Below are 19,557 nucleotides of genomic sequence, written 5' to 3'. Positions count from 1 at the left end.
TCAACCCAGGTGATGCTGTTTGTCAGACTTTAATGTAGATCGTGCCTGGTGTTCCCAGAGTTTTAAGAACCCGCGTGGCGCCTCCACGGTGGAGCACAAATCACTATATTTAGTAATCCGGTTGAGACAAAGATAAGCCTGGATGTGGAGTGCTTTTGTGTGGGAACATTTAATTGTCAGCCAGGTTTTATCTATAGTGCAGCAAGCAAATAAAAGCACTTGGGCCCATAGAAGGCAAACATTTTAGCCACTTGTCATCCGCACAGTTTTACACTGTGGTTCTGATTATCTATAGAGGAGATTGTTTATGACATTAAGGGGAATCTGAGGAGAGACAGTGATGATATCAAGTACAGTTGATTGAATATTTGAACAGGTGTTGGATCTTAATATCAAATCTGGACCGGCTGCTCCTCCTACAGCATTTGTACCAAAGTTGTTCAGTTAAAGGCTTCTTTCATTAATTTTCGGGAAAAAATATGACATCTTTCTCTCCACGAAACAAATATGTTGTTATCTTCCATCATTTGCAATCCAATTTGAATTTACAAAACTACAGCTTGCGTTCAATGTTTACATTTCATTAGTCCGTTTATGATAAATTATGCCCTGTAATGGTTGATTCTCCTTCATCTGTAATATCCAGCCACAACGTTTCCTTTCTTCTGTCTTTATTGCTATCATACTGACATCTGACAAGCTGTTTTCTGTTCACTTGTAGGAAATGTTGTCTCTCCAAGGCTGTGTGAATCAGAACCATTAAAGGAAAAAAAAGTGCATTACATTGTTATTCTGCCCAGTTAGATAAATAGATTGAATCGCACAAGTTGAGCAAGGTTGTGGCGCTAAAAATACTTGCTGAAGAGAGTCTGCACGTTGTTGCTCAGCTTTGCCTCCTTCTGTTTCTGGTATTTTGATTAAGTGCAATTTTATTTTAATTGTAATTTCATGTACCATTACAGCACAGTATGAAATCTCACGATAAAAGCCTTACCGTGGGTTCTGCCCATTACCTGATCTGGAGGTTAATCGCTTCTAGTCGCCCATGTCTGAGCCATTATTCCTGATGTTCCAGCCATTACACCTGACCATTATGTGTCTGTTTGTCTGTCTGTCTGTCTGTCCTTTTCTCTGCAGGTGATGTCATTGTCTACATCAACGACGTGTGCGTCCTGGGTACCACCCACGCCGATGTGGTCAAACTCTTCCAGTCGGTTCCCATCGGCCAGAGCGTGACCCTGGTGTTGTGCCGTGGCTACCCTTTGCCCTACGACCCGGAGGAAGCTGCCAACACCAACAACAACACCACCACCACCATCATCTCCCCGCTGGGCATCATGGAGCAGCGGCCCATCATGGTGAACGGCAGGACGGGCTACGACAACTACCTGGACTATCTGACCCGCACGGCGCGCTTCGTCACGGACCCCAGCCAGGACCAGGTCAACGCCCAGCAGCAGCTGCTCACCGCCCACCCAGGCGACACCCACTTGGACGGCTCGCTTCCACCCACCACTGGGACCACGCCTCCCGACAGCGTCTCCATGGCGTCGTCGGGGGCGACCCAAGGGGAGCTGCTGACCCTGACCATGGTGAAGGGCGTGGATGGTTTTGGCTTCACGATTGCGGACAGCGCGACGGGCCAGCGGGTTAAACAGGTCCTGGAACCTCAGGGCTGCCCGGGTCTGTGCGAGGGCGACTTGATCGTGGAGATTAACAAGCAGCCCGTGCAGGGATTCCCACACACACAGGTGGTGGAGCTGCTGAAGGAGTGTGCGGTGGGAGCTGAGACCAGCCTGGTGGTTCAGAGGGGTGGAACAGGTAAGACCAGCGGCTGCAGGTAGGGATGGCGTTGAAGATTGCTGAGCTCAGCAGGAGCGCTCGAATCTCTCCACCATGTCTGTCCTTCCAGCTGCATCTGTCTGCCTATTCATCTCTGTCGTCTTTTGCTGCTGTAGCTAAGCGTGTCTGTATGTGTGGTCCTGCAGACACCGACAGTCCTGCAGTGCATAGCAATGGCTGACTGATGCACAGCTCCTCTCAAGTGCCCTTTCTAGTCCTCTATACTCTTAGCTCTTTCCTGCTGGCCAGCTTCCTTTCACTTAAGTGGACACCACTCTGCTCACTGAGCCATACCTCAGAGCAGTCAACAATACCGTCTGATTGAAGTGTGTGCTTTTTTGCAGGGCTGAGTTATTTTCAAAGTCACTTTATGATTTTTTTCTTATCACGTCATTCTCATATGTATGGAGAATTTTACCGTCTTTTGTGAGCCCCAAATAAAAGCCCCTGAATCAAAGCGTGTCAAAAGTAGCGCCGTTTTTCCTTGAAATACTGGTAAATGGCTCTGAAGTGCTTTCAACCCTGTGTTTTTCAGAATGTGAAGCCCTCTGACAATCATAATTATGCACTGCACTCTGTCGTGAGTCACACACAGGGCTGTTATTTGCAGAATCAACAGGTAGCTGACTGTTTTCTGCACTTTGAGTGCGTCTGCAGCATTGTGGGGACGTTGTGCATCAAGTGTGTGCAAACGTCTGCAGAGCCACAACCCTTCAGACAGCTTACTTCTAATAGCAATGCGTTTGACACTGAAAGAAAAAGAGGAAAGAGCCACAGTGTTGCTTCTATAAATGTATACTGAAATGGCTAAACATAAGCTGAGTGTAAGCCTGCCTACAAACTGTAACTGCCTCCTTATTGAACAGTGGAGGTAGCGCATCTGTCAGCAGTGACTCAGCCAAAGCTCTGACGTTGAAGATTAAAACGTTAGCGATTTTAATTAAATCTAGAAACAGCAACAGTGGCTCTTCATCAAAAGAGCAGATAGGATCTGCCTTTGGAGCCTTGTTGTTGAATGTTGTTAAATGACTCCTGTCTTTGCGTCTACCTGTCCTTGATTTATCTTGGCATCCTCTAAGTGACGGCACATGAACTTTAGCGCTCGCTCATTCGCAGTGTGAGCTGGAAGCCGAGCCAGCTGGGTTGGAAAACCAATCCTGCTGTTGCTTTTGTGAGCGACCAATTTGTAGTTCTGTATTTTTGCCCCTTTGTGTCGCGTAATGTCGCATACCAATCATAATGCCAACTGCCTGTTTGCCACAGACACCGCTGAGACTCACCCACAAAGGTCAGCAGCGCCCTCTGAATAGATTTATCGCCATTTAATTCTTTATTAGGCTGCCCGTGTTCCTGTCAGTGCAGTGAGCAGGAAGCCAACACACTGGGAGAGGAGGAAAAGAGGGGAAGTTCTAGGAGTGGAAATGAAGATTATTATCTAAGTCAGAGAGGCTACAAAAAAAAAAAAAAAACACCACCATCTCATAAAAACACTGTCTCCTATCTAACGGTAAAGTGCTCCCTCCATCTGTCCGGGTTCTGCTCTCACAGCAGAGTTTTAGAAAGCAGAAACAATTGCTCCCATCTAAAAAAAAAAAAAAGGCCTCTGAAGGCAATGGCATCCTTGCTTACATGCTGTATTTCATCTCATTATTCTAAATCTGGATGTGGTTCAGCTCCACTGCACTGCAGTACGTCAGGGCTCGGTGTCACATCTGTTGGTGTTGATTTCTTGTGACATGACAAGCTGTGGGCACGAGTGGGGGACAGTAAATGTCAGTGCTACCGAGCCTCGTCTTACAGTAGAATGACCGCATGTGGCACACAGAAGGGTAGGAATGAGTACGGCTAAGAAAAGGTGCAGTTTTAGGTCACCTGGGTCTCTTGAGGGTATTTTTCAGTAACCCCTTACAGCCTTTGTCATTTTCCTTTTTATTTTTGGACTATTTTCATTGTAATGAGGATGAATTGAGCTAAGTTAACCAAAGCTAACCATCTTTAGTTCTTCATTTATTTGACCTTCATTTTCCCAGGTAAAAATGTTTGAGAACCGGTTCTCATTTGCACACACGACCTGGCCAAGAGGCACCAGCAGGAACAAATACACATGTAAACTACAGACACAAATAGAGGTGTAAGCACGACAAAGAAAAACAAGTGAACAAATAAGAAGCATGGGAGCGTATGCATGTGAGTGAAAAAAAAAATGTGCACGAGGTGTAGAAAGTGTATGTTTAAGTAAAGTCCAAAGTGATCAGCGGGAGCAACAGTCAACGAGGGCGGTGAGTGGAGGCAAAATCTTTGCAACTGACTGTCAACAAAATAGGACAGAGTTCTTGACTTGGCTAGCATGTTAACCCCTTAAAGCTGCTGTCCGGAGTTTCCATTTGTTTTCAATTTATGTATCATTTTTTAACAAAGCTTAAATGTGTTAGTCTAGTTTGATACTATAATATAAAGTTAGTATAACGCGATATGAAAATTTATTCCTGAGCTCCGCCTTCCTCTCATAGACCCCCATGTTATTCCAAAAAGCGCCGGTCGCTGCCGACCAATCAAGTTCGAGCTTCAGCTTTGTCACGCTGTCAATCAACGGTTACGCGCACAGCAAGCAAGCCCATGCAGAGGTGGGCGAGCTACGCACTACGCAACCGCACGCACATTTGTTTTGCTTGTGGAGGAGAGAGCATGAGGGATCAGCAACTTCCAGAAAAGTTACCGATCCCACGGCTCGTCAGGCCAAGAGACTGCAGGACGTTTTTTGGCTCGGGGTGCTCGCGTCGCTCCCCGACCACGGCCTCCATAGCCCGCCTGACGGCTTCGTTTAGATGCCCGACCTCTGGAGGAAGATGTTGGGGCGTCTGGGACATACTCTTCGTCAGAGGAGTCGTGCAATTCTGAACTCTAGATAGAAATAAATAAACAATGTAACACATATACACGCGTAAATGCACTAAGTTTGATAAACAACGTCATCCAGAGGGATACACGAGTGTAATCACATATTGAAACTTTACTCGTTCGTCCTAGCAGATTCATGTTATTTTGGTATTAGGACAAGTTAGACTCAATACAGCATTCTAACGTAATTCCTTTATTATTTACTAAATGTACTAAATGTAGAAGAGGGGAAAACAGCAAAACAGGCGAGATGCTGCAGCACTCCGGGCACTTATCTCATGTACTGCGCGCGTGCACAAATAAAGGGGCGAAATCAGAGGGAGGGACCAACAGTGTTTTGGGAGACGCTGCGATTCAAACTCCGGACACGAGCTTTAACGCCTATTGTGGCAAATTCACATCATACCACTTTCATTCAGATTGCAGCCGAGATAAAGTATCCATTCCCCCAATGCCGGTTTGAGCATATTCAATACGTACCTCAGAACCTTCTGCAAGCACCGGTTTCTCGTGGGTCCGGTCAGAGTGGGACTTAATTATTATCCATCTGCTATTATTATGATGTATCTATGTATCTATGCTCTATGTGACACAGATAAATTAGCGATCTCCACTTATTTAGCATCCATTGGAAAGCAAAAACACACACAAAAAAGTGTTTTATTTAATTGTAAATAAATCCAGGCATCAAGGGGTTAACTGGTGATCACAGTTGGTTCCTACTTGTGGTCGCCCCTGATAGGACTCCTGTAGTACAAGATGAACCAAGTGGGTCAGACGATTAGGTCAGTCAGGAGTTGAAGCACGTTATTATGCTCCTGTTGCAGAGTTTTTTCTAGTCTTTGCTTCTCTTGTGTGAAATCCAGTGTGGTTTAACCTCTTCAGGCATCTTGAAATGAGCTGAAAAGGGAAAATCAAAACCTACAACTCTGCCCTGAGGGAGATCAGCAATGAAGTATTATTGAATATTAAGTGGTTATCCCCCCCAAAAAAAGATGCACAGAAGTAGAGAATGATGCTTTGAGTAGTGAGTTACTACAACCCTGTGCTTGTGCCGGACCAGTTAGAAGACTAATTGGCAATGATCTGACCCCCTTCTGCAAATAAGAGTGTCTGCCCTCTCGCTTTTATTATATCAAATACAATATCTTCTTTGGTGCCGGACTGTTTAGTCAGACAAAAACAAAGTATTTCCAGATGTCACGCTGTGCTCTGAAAAATTGTGATGGGCATTATTTTTCCTTTGAAATTCTTTTGAAAGGGGTTTCCATGCTTGTGTTAGGCCTCCAACCTAGAAGTGAATGAATAAATGAGTCTCCTGTCAGAGCCCTGTGGTTCACAGGCAGCACTTTAACCCCTGCTTGAATCCCCTTAATGGCTCATGTGTATGTAGCTCCATGCTAATAGGCAGCTACCAGGTGTATATCCTCGTGCACTTTGCTTTAGTGAGGGTCATTTTATTTCATTCAGAGATTCGGCTCCGTGTGTGAGGTGAAAATTGATGTGTGAATCGGTTTAACCCTCCTGAACCCCAAACAGTTTGTGGGCATTTTATTTGCTTCTGTCACATTTTTATTCATTCATCACTGCAATATAAAGTCCTGCACCTTGATGGAAGCAGCACAACTATGACTAGAGGTAGAGAGGACTCAGAAAAGGCCTTTTTGGGGAGTATAACTATGGTATAATGTGTTAAATTTTAAAAAGGAAAAAAAAGAAAGAATGCTGAATTTCAGAAAATGACAAAAAAAAAAAAAGATTTGACAAGCACAGTGCTCAGGTGTTATCAGCATTGGTGGAAAATGATGACTCCACTTATATTTTTCATTTGTTTCCTGCCTTTTCTGTGTAAACACTGCCTGCAGTTCAGCTGATTTCTGCCAAAAAGTCCCTGAAGCTGAGTTGAATGACTGCTGGTCGAAGCTGAGTCTCTAATGGCTTCATGGTTGCATTTTTTTTTCAGAATCATGTGCAAACGGGCTGTATTTGGCACATTTTAAATGAGGCAAGCAGGATACAGTCATTTGGATTCAGTGTGGTGCATATGAGTGGCTCAAGAGCTGTCAGAAATGTGTAAATCAAAAGATTGGTTCTGCAAGTTTGTTGGTCGTCATACGATTATTTTACGTACATAACTTTACATTTTGTATTGTTTGTAAAGCTGATTTCATGGCATTCGGACAGGGGAATTGGTGTGATAAGTATTTGTGTTCCTTCTCGCAATTTTCACCAATATAAATGTGGCAAATTTAAGATTCCCAGCACCGACTGTGACATTCGAAGTGCAGCCGAGTCTCTTTTCCTACCCAACTTCTTCAAAAAAGACGAGCCCCAAACATTTAGCCAGGCTATTACCCGTCAAAATAAAACTGTCGCCACATTGCTGGAATCATGCTCTTCCTCTTAGCACACCACAGTCTGGCCTACACCTCAGGACCACTGGACACCGGCCACACACAGTAATTGAACTGGCCGTTTCTGTTGTTCAGGACCACTAGGCAGACTAGAGAGCAGCCACTGACTGATGTCTGTCACCAAACAACTGTCATGCTTCAGTCTCTGGCACATTCTCCAAATATTTACCAGTTCAGGAGCAGGCACACAGCTCATCACTTTGACTGAAAACACGCTAATCTAAAGCAGAGGATTGAATGAGCGCCACAAGCCGGCTGAGTTTAAACGTATGCAAGTGTGCGATTTTTTTATTTTATTTTTTAATGATCGTGCAGACAGAGCTCCCACCTCTTTGCATCCGATCTCGAGGAGAACACACGCGCACAGTCAAACAGAGGTGGGATTGACAGCTTTTATGCTTTCTTAACTCCCACATATTTCGCAAACTCCCACCACCGCCATCCAGCAACACTGTTATTTTACGGTGCAGTTACTATGACAACACGCTCCTGATGTCCTACATCAGAGATCACAAATGACTAGCAAGGCAAGGAAGGTTCACAGACTCAGCTTCATCAATAATTAAAGGTCTCTCTCTCACACGCACACACACACACACACACACACATCCTGTTTGTGGCTCAGTGTTTTAGCTGCACAGAGACACTGAAAGCAGGTAGAAGTCTGGGAAAGTGACTCAGTGATGTCGAAACATGAAGGAGCAGAGAAGAAAATATGTCACCACACAGTAAGAATTAAGAACAAAGAAAGTCAGCGTGCTGTATAGTCTCTTTTCGGCGAGCCTTGTTTTGCTTGGCTTGGTGTTGTCATGGACACAGTAGAAAAGCCAAAGAGTGCAGCAGTGAGCTATTGTTGTAACGCAGAGCGTGCACGTGCTCGTCTTGCATCGATAAGTCATTACCACAATCATTTGGAGACATTATCACCCCCAACAAAAGAGACAACCATCAGGAAAAGCAACTCCCTCTGCTGTCACCGATGCTGCTTTTTACATTCAAAGCATCAGATTCAGGACAAAAATCCGGAGATTTGCTAAGAATAAGAGGATTTAGCAAGGTTTTAAGTCTCTTCATTCAAAAAAGAATGAACCTTGATGGACTACCTATGAGTCCTATTAGATCCTCAGCTATGAGCTCATTTTATTGTTAAGGGTCTTATTTATTTTTTCCCATGCATTTGTTCTACCAAAACCATTTTTTTAATATGTTTTAGCAGTTGGTAGCAGCAGTTAACTCAATGCGCTACATGTTGATGAAAAAACTGTTGCTTGTGAGCCGTAATTTTATTATTATATTGTATGTCAGCTTACAATATAGAATGCTGCATTGATTTCGTTAACAACTGCTGCTGATTTTACTCCGCCAAGGAATGTGGCTGAGCTATGTGAGAATCGGCGTACGTTTGTCTGTCTGACTGTTAGCAGCTTCACTCAGAAACGGACCAACGGATTTGGATTAAATTTTCAGGGAAGGTCAGAAATGACACAAGGACCAAGTGATCAGATTTTGGCAGTGATGCAGCTTATCGTCTGTGTTAACAAATTTGTTAAAGATTTCTGTATCATTGCGAGATGGCGGCACGACGTCACTGTAACTATGGCAACAAGTAAAGTCTGCATAACCTGCCTGCTGACGATCACACGATTGCGATCCTACAACAAATCTACTGCTGCTGACTTATCGGGAGTGCTTTTCTTGTTTGTACGCATCACACTAGCTGGTAGGTGGATATGTAGGAAGATGACATTTCTTGATCTCGTCAGATTTGTCCAAAAGTCGGATGTCGGCATCATTAGCACAGCTCTGTTTGGATTGCTGAAGAAATCTTAGATAATCAGAGTACTTACAGACTATCAAAATAGTTTTCGGTTTCTATTTATTTGTTGTTGTCGTGTTTTTTTTATTTACTTAAGTGAGTATTGTCATCACTGTGAGGTTGCCAGCAAACCGCCAGGGACTTCAGGAAGTTATTAGCACATAAACATTCATTGCAAAATACAGTTTACATGTTTTTCCCCTGTTCGAATGCCATGAAATCAGCAAGCAGGATTACTTGATTATCCCTATTTCCAGTCTTGGTGCAGAGCTATGCAAATGCAATGTATGTTATATAGCATTGTAGCTAGCAGACATAACCAGTATTGCCATGTAACTGTTGGCAAGAACGCAAACAAGAACATACACTTGCCATATAATTATCCTTTAAGGACGGCGTTTTGTGTTCTCTAAATCTGTAAGCTGTAGGCATATAGCTCCGCTAAATACGATTATGTTTGAAATCTTGTGCGTTTTATTGTTCATGACACTCAAAAAACTCACCATCAAAAAGCGAGATGCTTTAAGCACACTTGCCACCAACTCCCCATGCCAAAATGAGGCCATTTAGAATCAAACCTTCCAGTCAATTAAGCCTCATCACCTTGAAAAAGCCCACACTCATAATATAGTTATGATATTTAGTCATCCCTTAAATTCGAGTTTGACTCCCGAGCTGTTTTGGCCCAACAAATGGACACTCTGCCTCTCATCACCAGTAATTATTGTGTCTCTGTGTGTGTGTGTGTGTGTGTGTGCGCGTGTGCGTGTGTGTATGCATGGCAGACAGCCTCATTAGTAGCCATCCGGACCATTAAAAGTCTGTGTCCTCGTTGCAACAGCGGCAGAGATGCAGGGCTGTAATTAGCGGCGGAGACTTTCAGCTCTTTTGCATGTACGTGCTACCATTTAACTTCCACTAACACGCCGCATTCTTCCCCACAGCCACCCACCCACACTCTCACACCACATGGTTTGATTCACACAGGTTGCGCGCACACCTACACGACAGCCAGACATACACTTTCCTCGTCTTTATTTCGCTCACTTCCCAAAGGCAGACTTCTGCACACAAGCCTCCACACACTTACATAAAGTCCCCTCTCTAGTACTATCATGGGTAAATCGTCCGTTATGAATCAGCTGCTGGGTTTGACCTTTCACCTGACACGACCCGAGGCGGCTTTAGAAACCATGCAGACCTCAGGTGAAGGTCTGCTTTGTGGAGAAGGAAAAGAAGGAGGGTTTGATTCACTGAGCCTTCTCCAGCCTCCCGGGGAAACGGTGTGCAACTAGACAGTGATTCATTGGCTGTGTGTGTACAAGATAGAATAGTTGGAAACAAAAGAGAGAAAGGGAAGGGGAGGAAGGAGCAAGAGAGTGATGAGTTCGGCTCTCTGCCAGTGGACCACAGACTGTCGGCCATGTTCACACTTGCAGCTCTTTCCCTACCAGCTCCAAAGCTGCTGAGGTGCTCGCCAGGGATCGATATCGAGTCCTATCAGCCCCCTGGGAAGACAGCCAGGGGCTCTGAGCGATACCGAGGTCAAATCATAGTCATAAGAGAAGGGGTTAAACAGAACGGGTGGTGTTTAGCTTTAGTGCCATCAGAATTAGATCAGAGAGCTAAAAGTTGTGCAGTTTGCATCACCTCCCTGTGTGTGGGAGGAGTGGAATTACTAACCTTGGTTGCCTCTTAAACAAATCAGGCACTCCTGTTTGGGATTTAATGGGATGGAGTGATTACCCGGTGATTGCGTGAGCGTGGTTAAATAAATTGTGCTGTTTTGAGCTTTAATATCACGCACATTCAACCGTGTACCTTGCAAATAATTAGTTCCTACACACAGCTACAATGAGGCTGATTTTTGAGAACGTCGAGCGAACACGGAACGGGCATTTCAGTAGAGGTGGATAGAATCCGTTTTCTGCTGCGGTTGTTGTGTGACGCTGCCAGCCCTCCTTGGTGAGATGCATATTCATAGAGGGCCAGAAGATTCACACACACACACTGTCATCCATTCTAGTGTCGCCTCATTTAAACAACAGAAGGACTAGTGTTAGCCTCTTATTACAAAATTAAACAGATCTGGTTTTGTGTTGTTAATGAGCCCTTGTGTGTGTCCAGTGGTTAGATGTATGTGCGCGCCTTTGGCAATTTTGTGTGTTTTTAAATGCTTGTTGGCTTTTTTCTTCCCCCACGTGTTGATATTTGATGAATTTGTTCATTATGATGTACAAAAAAAACATATTAGTATCTGTGAACATTATTAAATTGATTAGATTTGAACTGACAGAACTCACTGAAGACAGTGTGTGTGTGTGTGTGTGTGTGTGTGTGTGTGTGTGTGTGTGTGTGTGTGTGTGTGTGTGTGTGTGTGTGTGTGTGTGTGTGTGTGTGTGTGTGTGTGTGTGTGTGTGTGTGCGCGTGTGTTTTTACACTTTCCAGTTTTTCTCCTCTTCTATTGTGACTGTATGCAGATTTATAAAGCCCCAGGATATACACACTTTTTGAGGCAGGTGCAGATGCATCTTTGTGTCAGTTTGTGCTCCTCCAGGTAAATTTCCATTTAACCCCTTAAGAACCCAACGCAACAACACAATGGCACCAGTATAAACAGAAATGTGGTAAATCTTAAAGGGGTTAGTTAATCCCATCTTTCTATTGGCTTGCCTCTAAATTCATTTGCATTTCTTGAGCACGCAGTAGAACTTAAAGTCCCCAATAAGTTTTGTTTGTTTTATGGCATTCAGCCAGTTATTTTTTTTTTTCCCGTAAGAATCCTATTCTGACACCAGTAGATTTTAATATGAGCCCACATGCCAGATATAATTTGGTGCTTTTGAGAACTAGTGCTTTCTGTGAATTCCCTGCCAGAAATCTCCAGCATCTCTGGAACTGTTTCCAATTCCGAACTGTTTAATTGGAGGTTTGACCAGAAACTGAAAATGAGGCACAGCTTCATGCAGTCTCATTCTGCATTAGCTCAAGCTGTGCCAGGACTGGAAGGTGAAACATGTATGAGCGAATACATTGCACACAGAAGAACTTCTTATTGTGAAACTCCAAAAAGTGAGATACTTCTCGTTAGTGGTGTTATACTGGTCTTGCCTGCATCAGTAAATAATGCTACTTACAGTAGGACAGAGTACTGGTTAGCTCAGAACTTCACTTGGACACTGCAGGGTTCATGTAGATCTCTGCTGTAACGCTGACAACTCTGATTAGCACTCGATCCGGGAGCTTTCAGCACCACGGACAGCTCCTTTTGCCCTCCTTCTCACTCTCTCTCTTTCTCCCTGTCTTGTTCTCTGTTGCTCGCCCAACTTTAAGCCAAGGGGCAATCTGACACCCATGTCCAACTAAATGTCCGGTATGCCTGAGTTAACAGTGGTTTTACCCGGTGTATCACCTCGGTCAGTGATGCCCTGTAGCGCTCCTCCCTTCTGTCTGTCCGGCTCAGCTCAGGTTCTGTCACCCACTTTGCTCTGTCGTTTCCTCCTTCGCTCACTGTGTCCTTCACACCGGCTCAGACTTAGATATTCTGGAAAGCTTTTCATTGATCGACCGTCCTTGGAAAAAAAATCCAAAATAAGTAAATAAAAAATAACTAAAAAGTCCTCTGTGTCCTTTGCAGTTATCATACTTCTCAATAATCTTTCTCGTTTTGGTGCGATAAAATATTCCCGTGTGCATTGAAAGTGAAATTGGTATTGAGTTTTAGATAAGCCGCTGCAACTGTTTTGTTTCTAAAAGAAAAAAAAATATATTCTTATTTGATGTGTTTTGACTGAGAGAAGCTCTGAGAAACGTTGCTGGATTTCTTCATGTGGCTTTTGTTTATTTCCACGTTGTCACCGTTCCACTGGCGGCTCAGTGAGACGGAGGTTTTTACAGTGTGATTGGAGCCTCGCCAGGCCAAGACTAGGAAGGCTGGCGCATAATGCGAGCAGTCACCCCATAATTTGATCCCTCCATTTGCATACGGTTGTAGCTTCCCAGAGGGGAGACGGTGGCAGCACTTGAAAGACAAGAAGGAGAGAAATTGAATCAGAACGATAGAGCATGCACCTCTTTCACATGCTCCTCTGAACCTGACTAAAGAAATACTGCTTCATTACTGTGTGTGAGCGAACGCATATATGCATGTCAGCTGCTGTTGTGCTTTTTAATGATCGCTTTCTTTCATCGCACAAGATAGATTTGTGGTTGTTGCGCTTGAACAATGTTGTAAGCAGCAGAAATGTGTGGAGTACCTTTTTAAAGGTCAAACCGAGATGAATTGGAAAGTCAAAGAAGGATGTGTGCCCTTTACCTTGCTACACTGTATTACAAAGTGAAACCACTTCATTGTAACGTGCAACAATACGGCAGCCTCTTCATTGCTGAGGACCTTGACAGATTCGTAAATAGCTACAGTATGCTAGTGATGAAGCGTTGAAGTGTGTTGAAACCAGATGGGAGATCTTAACAATGCCATATTCAAAACTTTAAACAAGGATAAAGGATTGATTTAGCAGGAAACAACTATCTGCTATGTAAAGATATCAAAGTCAATTGCATCCAATGAAATCGGTGACGTGAATAAAGTTCTTCCTCCAGCTCCTACTGTCCGGCATTGCAGTCAAAAGTTCTTAGCTTTCAAGTGTCTTCTTCTAGCACCTTCCTTAATGTTGTGCTAGGCCTGTCATCCCTTCCTCGGGTTTCCATACCGGTACTCGACCAGCTGCTTCTTGTGTCTCACCGCATGTCCATCCAGGGCTAGTCTACGTTGCCTAATGATGGTTGACAAGCGTGGATGTGGACCATATAGAGACTTCTTGGTGAGGTGCAATTTCCAGGAGATGTTTTGTACCATCCGTAGCATTCTGGTGTAAGTTCCATCAATTCTTTTTGAGAGAGTTTTTGATAGTGACCAGGAGTCAGATCCATAGAGTAAGATGGGTTCCACTGATGCCTTGAATTCTCTCATTTTGGTTGTTGTTTTTCATTGGAGATACTCATATTTTTGACAGGGAGTTTAATGCTCCCCAAGCTTCATCAATTTTTGTTTCTATATCATGTGCTGTGTTGGTGTAGCCTCTAAGATATAGGAAGTTGTCAACTTTTTTCGATTTCAGACCCATCTAGTCCATGCAATGTCTCTTCGGACTTCTGCGCGTGCTGTGATCTGAGCTCTGTTCTGTATATTTTGGAATGTGCATGTGAATCCCTCCTGTTGAAACCGTTAGCCATCGCTGCTTTTATAAACAGGCTGAGTGAGCTCCCACATTGCACTGGAAAAGTAAAAGTGCAGTCAAGCGTTCAGCCGAAGCCCTAAGATTCCAAATACAGGGAGTCTTCGGTTTACGATGTCGTCGAGCAGCGGCGTTTTTGTTGTTACGTCGAAGCTGGTTACATGGAACTAGTTGACGAGCAGAGCGGACGAATACGTCATCACGTGTCGCTATAAGACGACTTACATTCTCTGGTTGTACGCCACCTTGGATTGTGCCACATTCACTAACTTTTTGCCCTTCGTTATTGTTCCCAAGCATCCGTCAGACTCTTCTGATCGCAGTGCTTCGAAGAAAAGGAAAGTCACCTCCATGGAAGTGAAATTAGATAGAATAAAACGTTCAGAACAGTTTGAAACACTGATAAACATCGATCAAGTTGCAAAAACAGGTCAACATATTGTACCAACTCTCTGTATTTTATAGTGCTAGTGGTTGTAGCTATATTATTTTTTATTTCTTCTTATGTAAACGCTCCTTCTGGTTGTAAATGAAAGTGAAGGAAGTGGAAAGGCGCCACGGTTCAGTTTGGGCTGAGATGCTGGTGCTCCAGCAACATCCAGTGGTTCTCAAAGGTTTTTTTTCTTCGGGTCACGTTAAAACTGAAACAGTTAATTGATGCTAAAGCTGCATTTTTCATCTAAACCACAGCCTGCATGACTGTTTGCTTGACGTAATTTTCGCTTAACTGTGCAGTTCCCCTCACCTTTACAAAGAATTTTACTGTCTTTGTTTCTTTCTTTCTTTATAACCCACAACTTCACTATTTAGGTTCACTGCTTTCATCAGCAGTGTTTCCAGCAGCGTTTTCAGCAAAACACCTCTGTGCACAACCTGCTCACAGTGGAGCATTTAGCAGCTAAAGAGGCTGGTCTTACCTTTGGGAGTGCTTGATAGGTAAAAGATAAGGTGTTAAAATGTGAGTGTTGTGTTTACAGTTTGTTTCCCAAGTGACCAGAAATCTAATAATGCGGATTTAGGATGATACTATTTATTTTAATGCTTTTTTGCTAATTGATTGTCCACTGATTTCCCTAAGTAATAGCAGAAATAATTAATTAGGGCATGTTTATTTTAATTTCACTCTACTTTTACAGCAACTCCATGTAGATATTTATTTGCCATTTCTGCTTTTATCCCGTCTTTCTCTGCCCTTTTCTTTGTCCTTTCTCCCATTCACAAACACTGTCTTCATGTCACATTATTATCCTCATTTGACTTCTACGTAATTTGGATGTTTTTTTTTTATTTTATTAGCTTGAAATATAAACAGGCTTAAACCAAACCTCACATCTCATGTTTAGTTTCTTCCATCTTTTTCAGTCTAAAACATCTTTTTGTTCTCTCAACATTACAGGTCACTATTCACCCTGGAAGACCCCTAAGCAGGTAACACGCATCAGCCTCAGAAGTCTGGGCTGTCCTCATTTTTTCAGCTTTGTAATCATTAGTGAACAGTAGATTTTCACTCTAGCACCAGTGGCTGCAGTGTGCAAACTCTATGTGCTAACCGGAATGACTCTAATCTTGTTTTGTACGCGTTTTTACAATTTAGAAATGACTTTCCTCCCCATTGTTTGTGATACTAACTCTACTGATGGCTCACTGTAAGTCAGAGGCTTTTGCAGCGGCGAGCCTTTGATATTCCTTATTGTTATGAGATGGCAAAAAGTCCAAGTGGCCCACTCATAACAGCGCTAGACTTTGATCCTGCAAGTCAGACTGGATTTATAGCCTGATTCTGTGCCATAAGGGTAATTTACACTCGGGGCATTTGCTTTATGCTATAGTGCTGCTATCCATCTGTAATCAGGCTGCTTTGGCATGGCCCAGATGCATTTCATTCTCTTTTATCTTCATTTCATAACATTTGCTCATTCTGATATTTTAAAAAAAAGCTTTTCTGCACTTTCATACCGTCCCTTTCCTCCTTGGTCATTTATCATTCACCTTATCTGTAATTTTATGCATTTCTTTCCACATTAGAGCAAAAACCTTCATGTTGTATCCCTTTAGCTTATTCTGTTATTATTATGTTTACGCTGCCATCGTCCACCAAACACCCTCTTAGATCAGATTCTCTTGGTCCTGTGTGTGTTGCTCACACTCACATGCCTGCACACATGTGTTCCTCTGCACCTCCCTTTGTTTCTCTCTGTGCGACTCTGTGTGTAAAATCCATTTCATGCCTCAGCATCCTCCCAGCGATGCTCTGACCAGCCGCTGTCCTCGGCTCATGTTGTCCCCATTCCAGATCCACACTAACAACAGAGGAAAACCTCCACTGTGTAGCTCTTAAGACACTCTGTCCCCTGAAATCCCTTCATTGTTCGTCATTTCCACTCCCTCTCGACATAATCAGTCTCCTCCATCTCTCTCGGCATAATTGTAATTCTAAGCTCTGAGCTTTGAACATCATAAAGCAGCAGTCAGCATGCAGGGCCTCCCTCTCACTTGTCTCGTCTGTTCTCCATCTCTTTCTACATCCCGTTGTTCATTTGTCGGATGCCCCACCCTGACCTGCCCTCCTCCCCCAGCTGCTGAACCCCCACACACCAGAGTTCAGTCTCAGTTTAATTGGGTATCATTCGTTACAGGAAGACTTCCTCAGCTCAGAGAATGAAATATGAAGGAATCTGACTAATAAGGGAAGAACGGAGACTCGCCTAATTGTCATATCGACCTACAGTCCAGTTGAAGCTCAGCCAGCACCTCCCCAGAGCTTTTTTTCGCAAATGAGCTTATTGAGATTTGTCTGTCAAATCCAGTCAATACTGTAGATAACAGCTACTTCATGATGCCGCATGTGCAGGTGTTTGTATTCACTCATACTATTTTAAAAACGCTGCCAGCCTGCGGCGTTCTCGGTTCATGTGACCAGCTAGATCATCGGCAGAGCGGGCTTCTTCAGCAGTCTTAATCACAGACAGAAAGAGACAGAGTGAAAGAGAGATCAGGATGCAGTCGTCTACGCCCAGCCTTAACAAGGTCCCCAGTCTCAGCAGCCCGCCCTGTGCAGACGTGCTTCACATCAATAGCAGACACGACTGGAACCACAAAGAGTGGAAACGCTTTCCCTTCCTGCCCAGAGCTTTTATGAAGCTGATATTTATTCTGGGTACATCTTGAACCGGATGCCCTGTATTTCTCAATATTAAAGTGTAGCATATGCATCCAGTCTCGCCATCTATATCAAAAAGCCTGTCGCTCCCTTCAGATCCATCTCTCACTCTTTGTGACATGTCAACATGTCATCTTGGCTATCGGCTTAGTGTCGCGCCATGACTGGCACATCAAGGCTGACGCTCTGACTGACTGGTGTTGTCAAAACTGCCGATGTCACCTCAAACACTTGCCAGCGCACTTCCAAATGTGTTGTTGGATGAGCTCAATGCAAATTAGGTATTATATAGCACTCTGTACCTCAGAAATACAGAGTCGCTTCTGCTCTGACTGACGGAAATAAACGTCTTCTACTCATTTATAATACACCAGATTGACTTCCCATCCTGCGTTCTTCTACATGTTTTCCTCTGTGCACACATCCTTGATGAACACTTTAAACAGACATAGCTGGAAATGCTTTTTTCAACTACTAACCTCACTAACTGTTTGACGTCTTGCTTGAATTGACAGTTTGCTAAACACCACCGTCCAAACAGTGATTATTCCTAACTGTACGTAGGTGCAGCAGACCTGTCAAGCTTTGGATTTCTCCACAGGCTGAAGCGTGAACACAGAGTACTAATTAGAGCGATGCTTTGTATGTAATGAGGGTGGAGTCTGTTGTTTTCTCACCTCACCAGAACCAGGAGTAGAAGAGCAAAGGTGTTAGGAATGCATTCCTCTGTGCTTATCTGCTTTAGCATAAGCTGCCCACTGTAGACTGTCTGTAGCATTAAAGATTATGTCTGAAAAATACAGATAGAAGAGGAATCTATGCAATTTATGCAGCTCCAGCAAAATTTGTGTTTTGCAGGGTCACGTTTTCCGGACCCATTGATTATTTCTAAACCTTTTTGTCTGTTGTTGATCACAGAAATAAATATTGCATAAATTAGTCAGCTTTTTTAAACTGTTTTTTATTTTTTAACGTAGCACTGAACTATAATGCCAGATCTAACCAGTTCTGCTCTGAGCTTTTACACAAATCATCAACTTGTGATGGCTGATTGTTGCCATTTCAGCAGAGCTAAAGACAAGTACAAGTTGTTTTCCAGTATTTTATATTTGTGGCAAACATTTAAGCATTTAAGCCATTTTTTCTACCTTTTTTAAAAGATAATCAATTGGAAATGTAATCAATTCAGACTTAGATAGAATTTACGGTTCTAAAAATTTGTATTTTTTATTATTTTTGGCTGGAAAGGAAGAGTTTGCTACATACACCCCCTGTCAAAAGTTTTGAGACGCTTTCTCATTCAAATAAATGAGAACCTGTCTCAAAACTTTTGACAGGGGGTGTATTTTGCGTCATGACTGTAGACTGCATGTACAAAGCTTGACAGGTGTGATTACCATAACACGGTGAGGTGGGGTTTAGCAGTCAAAACTCAGTCAAGCAAATTGTGTTTGGGTTTTTACTGTTGTTGCCATGGTTTCCGAGCTTAAATCGAATGTCAGGATTGGGCGAGCTGGAGAGGAAAATACTGACCCCTCATGCCGCTGTGCTTTGCAGGTTCTGGAACAGTGGGAGTCCCAGCAGGGCCAGAGCAGCCCCGCTCAGACCAGCCTGTCGGCTCCCGTTATAACCCACAGCGCCCCCTTCCCAACACACCATCTTCACAGGGCCTCGGTCCCAGACTCAGCCTCCGAGGCCTTGGCCCTGGCTAAACCTGACCCCTATGACCTTTATGAGAAGTCCAGGGCTATCTATGAGAGTAGGCGTAAGTACCAGTGCTGATATTGCAGCTGTAGTGCTGTAAAAACACACACACACACACACACACACACACACTCCTCTCATGCAGTGAAGCAAGACGGGTTCCACACAGGAAGGTGGAGTTATGGAGATTCATCACTTGCTCTTTTTTCGCACAGACAAAGGAGATTAATTTTGCAGTTCCGCAGAAAACCTAAAAAGTTTGCTGGAATTAGCTGACCTCTTTCTATCAAACTGAAAGATCTGTTGCTGAATTTTCAGCGCAAACACCTCAGCTTTAAACGATCATCAGAAGCTTTTCAGATATCTTCCCCCATTAAGCATTTGCAGCAGCTAATTGCTCATATTATCTCTTTTGATCTTCCCTCCTTAAACGCTCACACAAGCCGACACAAATGAAAATCTCTCATCGCCTGACAGGTTTTCTTT

The 19,557-nt window shown here is 43.6% G+C and overlaps 1 protein-coding gene across 6 annotated transcripts in view; it reads left to right on the top strand.

Moving 5' to 3' along the window:
• The window catches only part of magi2a (membrane associated guanylate kinase, WW and PDZ domain containing 2a), a 313,872-nt gene that overhangs the window by 263,360 nt on the left and 30,955 nt on the right, over positions 1-19,557 (top strand). For 5 of the 6 annotated variants that reach the window (XM_051951516.1, XM_051951162.1, XM_051952339.1 and 2 more), the window contains exons 10-12: positions 1,138-1,821; positions 15,604-15,635; positions 18,925-19,132. In XM_051951516.1, the coding sequence (XP_051807476.1) occupies positions 1,138-1,821; positions 15,604-15,635; positions 18,925-19,132 (924 nt within the window). The remainder of the gene's footprint in view (positions 1-1,137; positions 1,822-15,603; positions 15,636-18,924; positions 19,133-19,557) is intronic. The other variant, XM_051951910.1, reaches the window with a different exon arrangement.

The sequence above is a fragment of the Acanthochromis polyacanthus genome, chromosome 1 (assembly GCF_021347895.1).
Source record: "Acanthochromis polyacanthus isolate Apoly-LR-REF ecotype Palm Island chromosome 1, KAUST_Apoly_ChrSc, whole genome shotgun sequence".
In the NCBI taxonomy this organism is placed as follows: Eukaryota; Metazoa; Chordata; class Actinopteri; family Pomacentridae; genus Acanthochromis; species Acanthochromis polyacanthus.
Note: the sequence above shows the minus strand (reverse complement) of the source record. Positions and strands in the feature narration are given on the sequence as shown.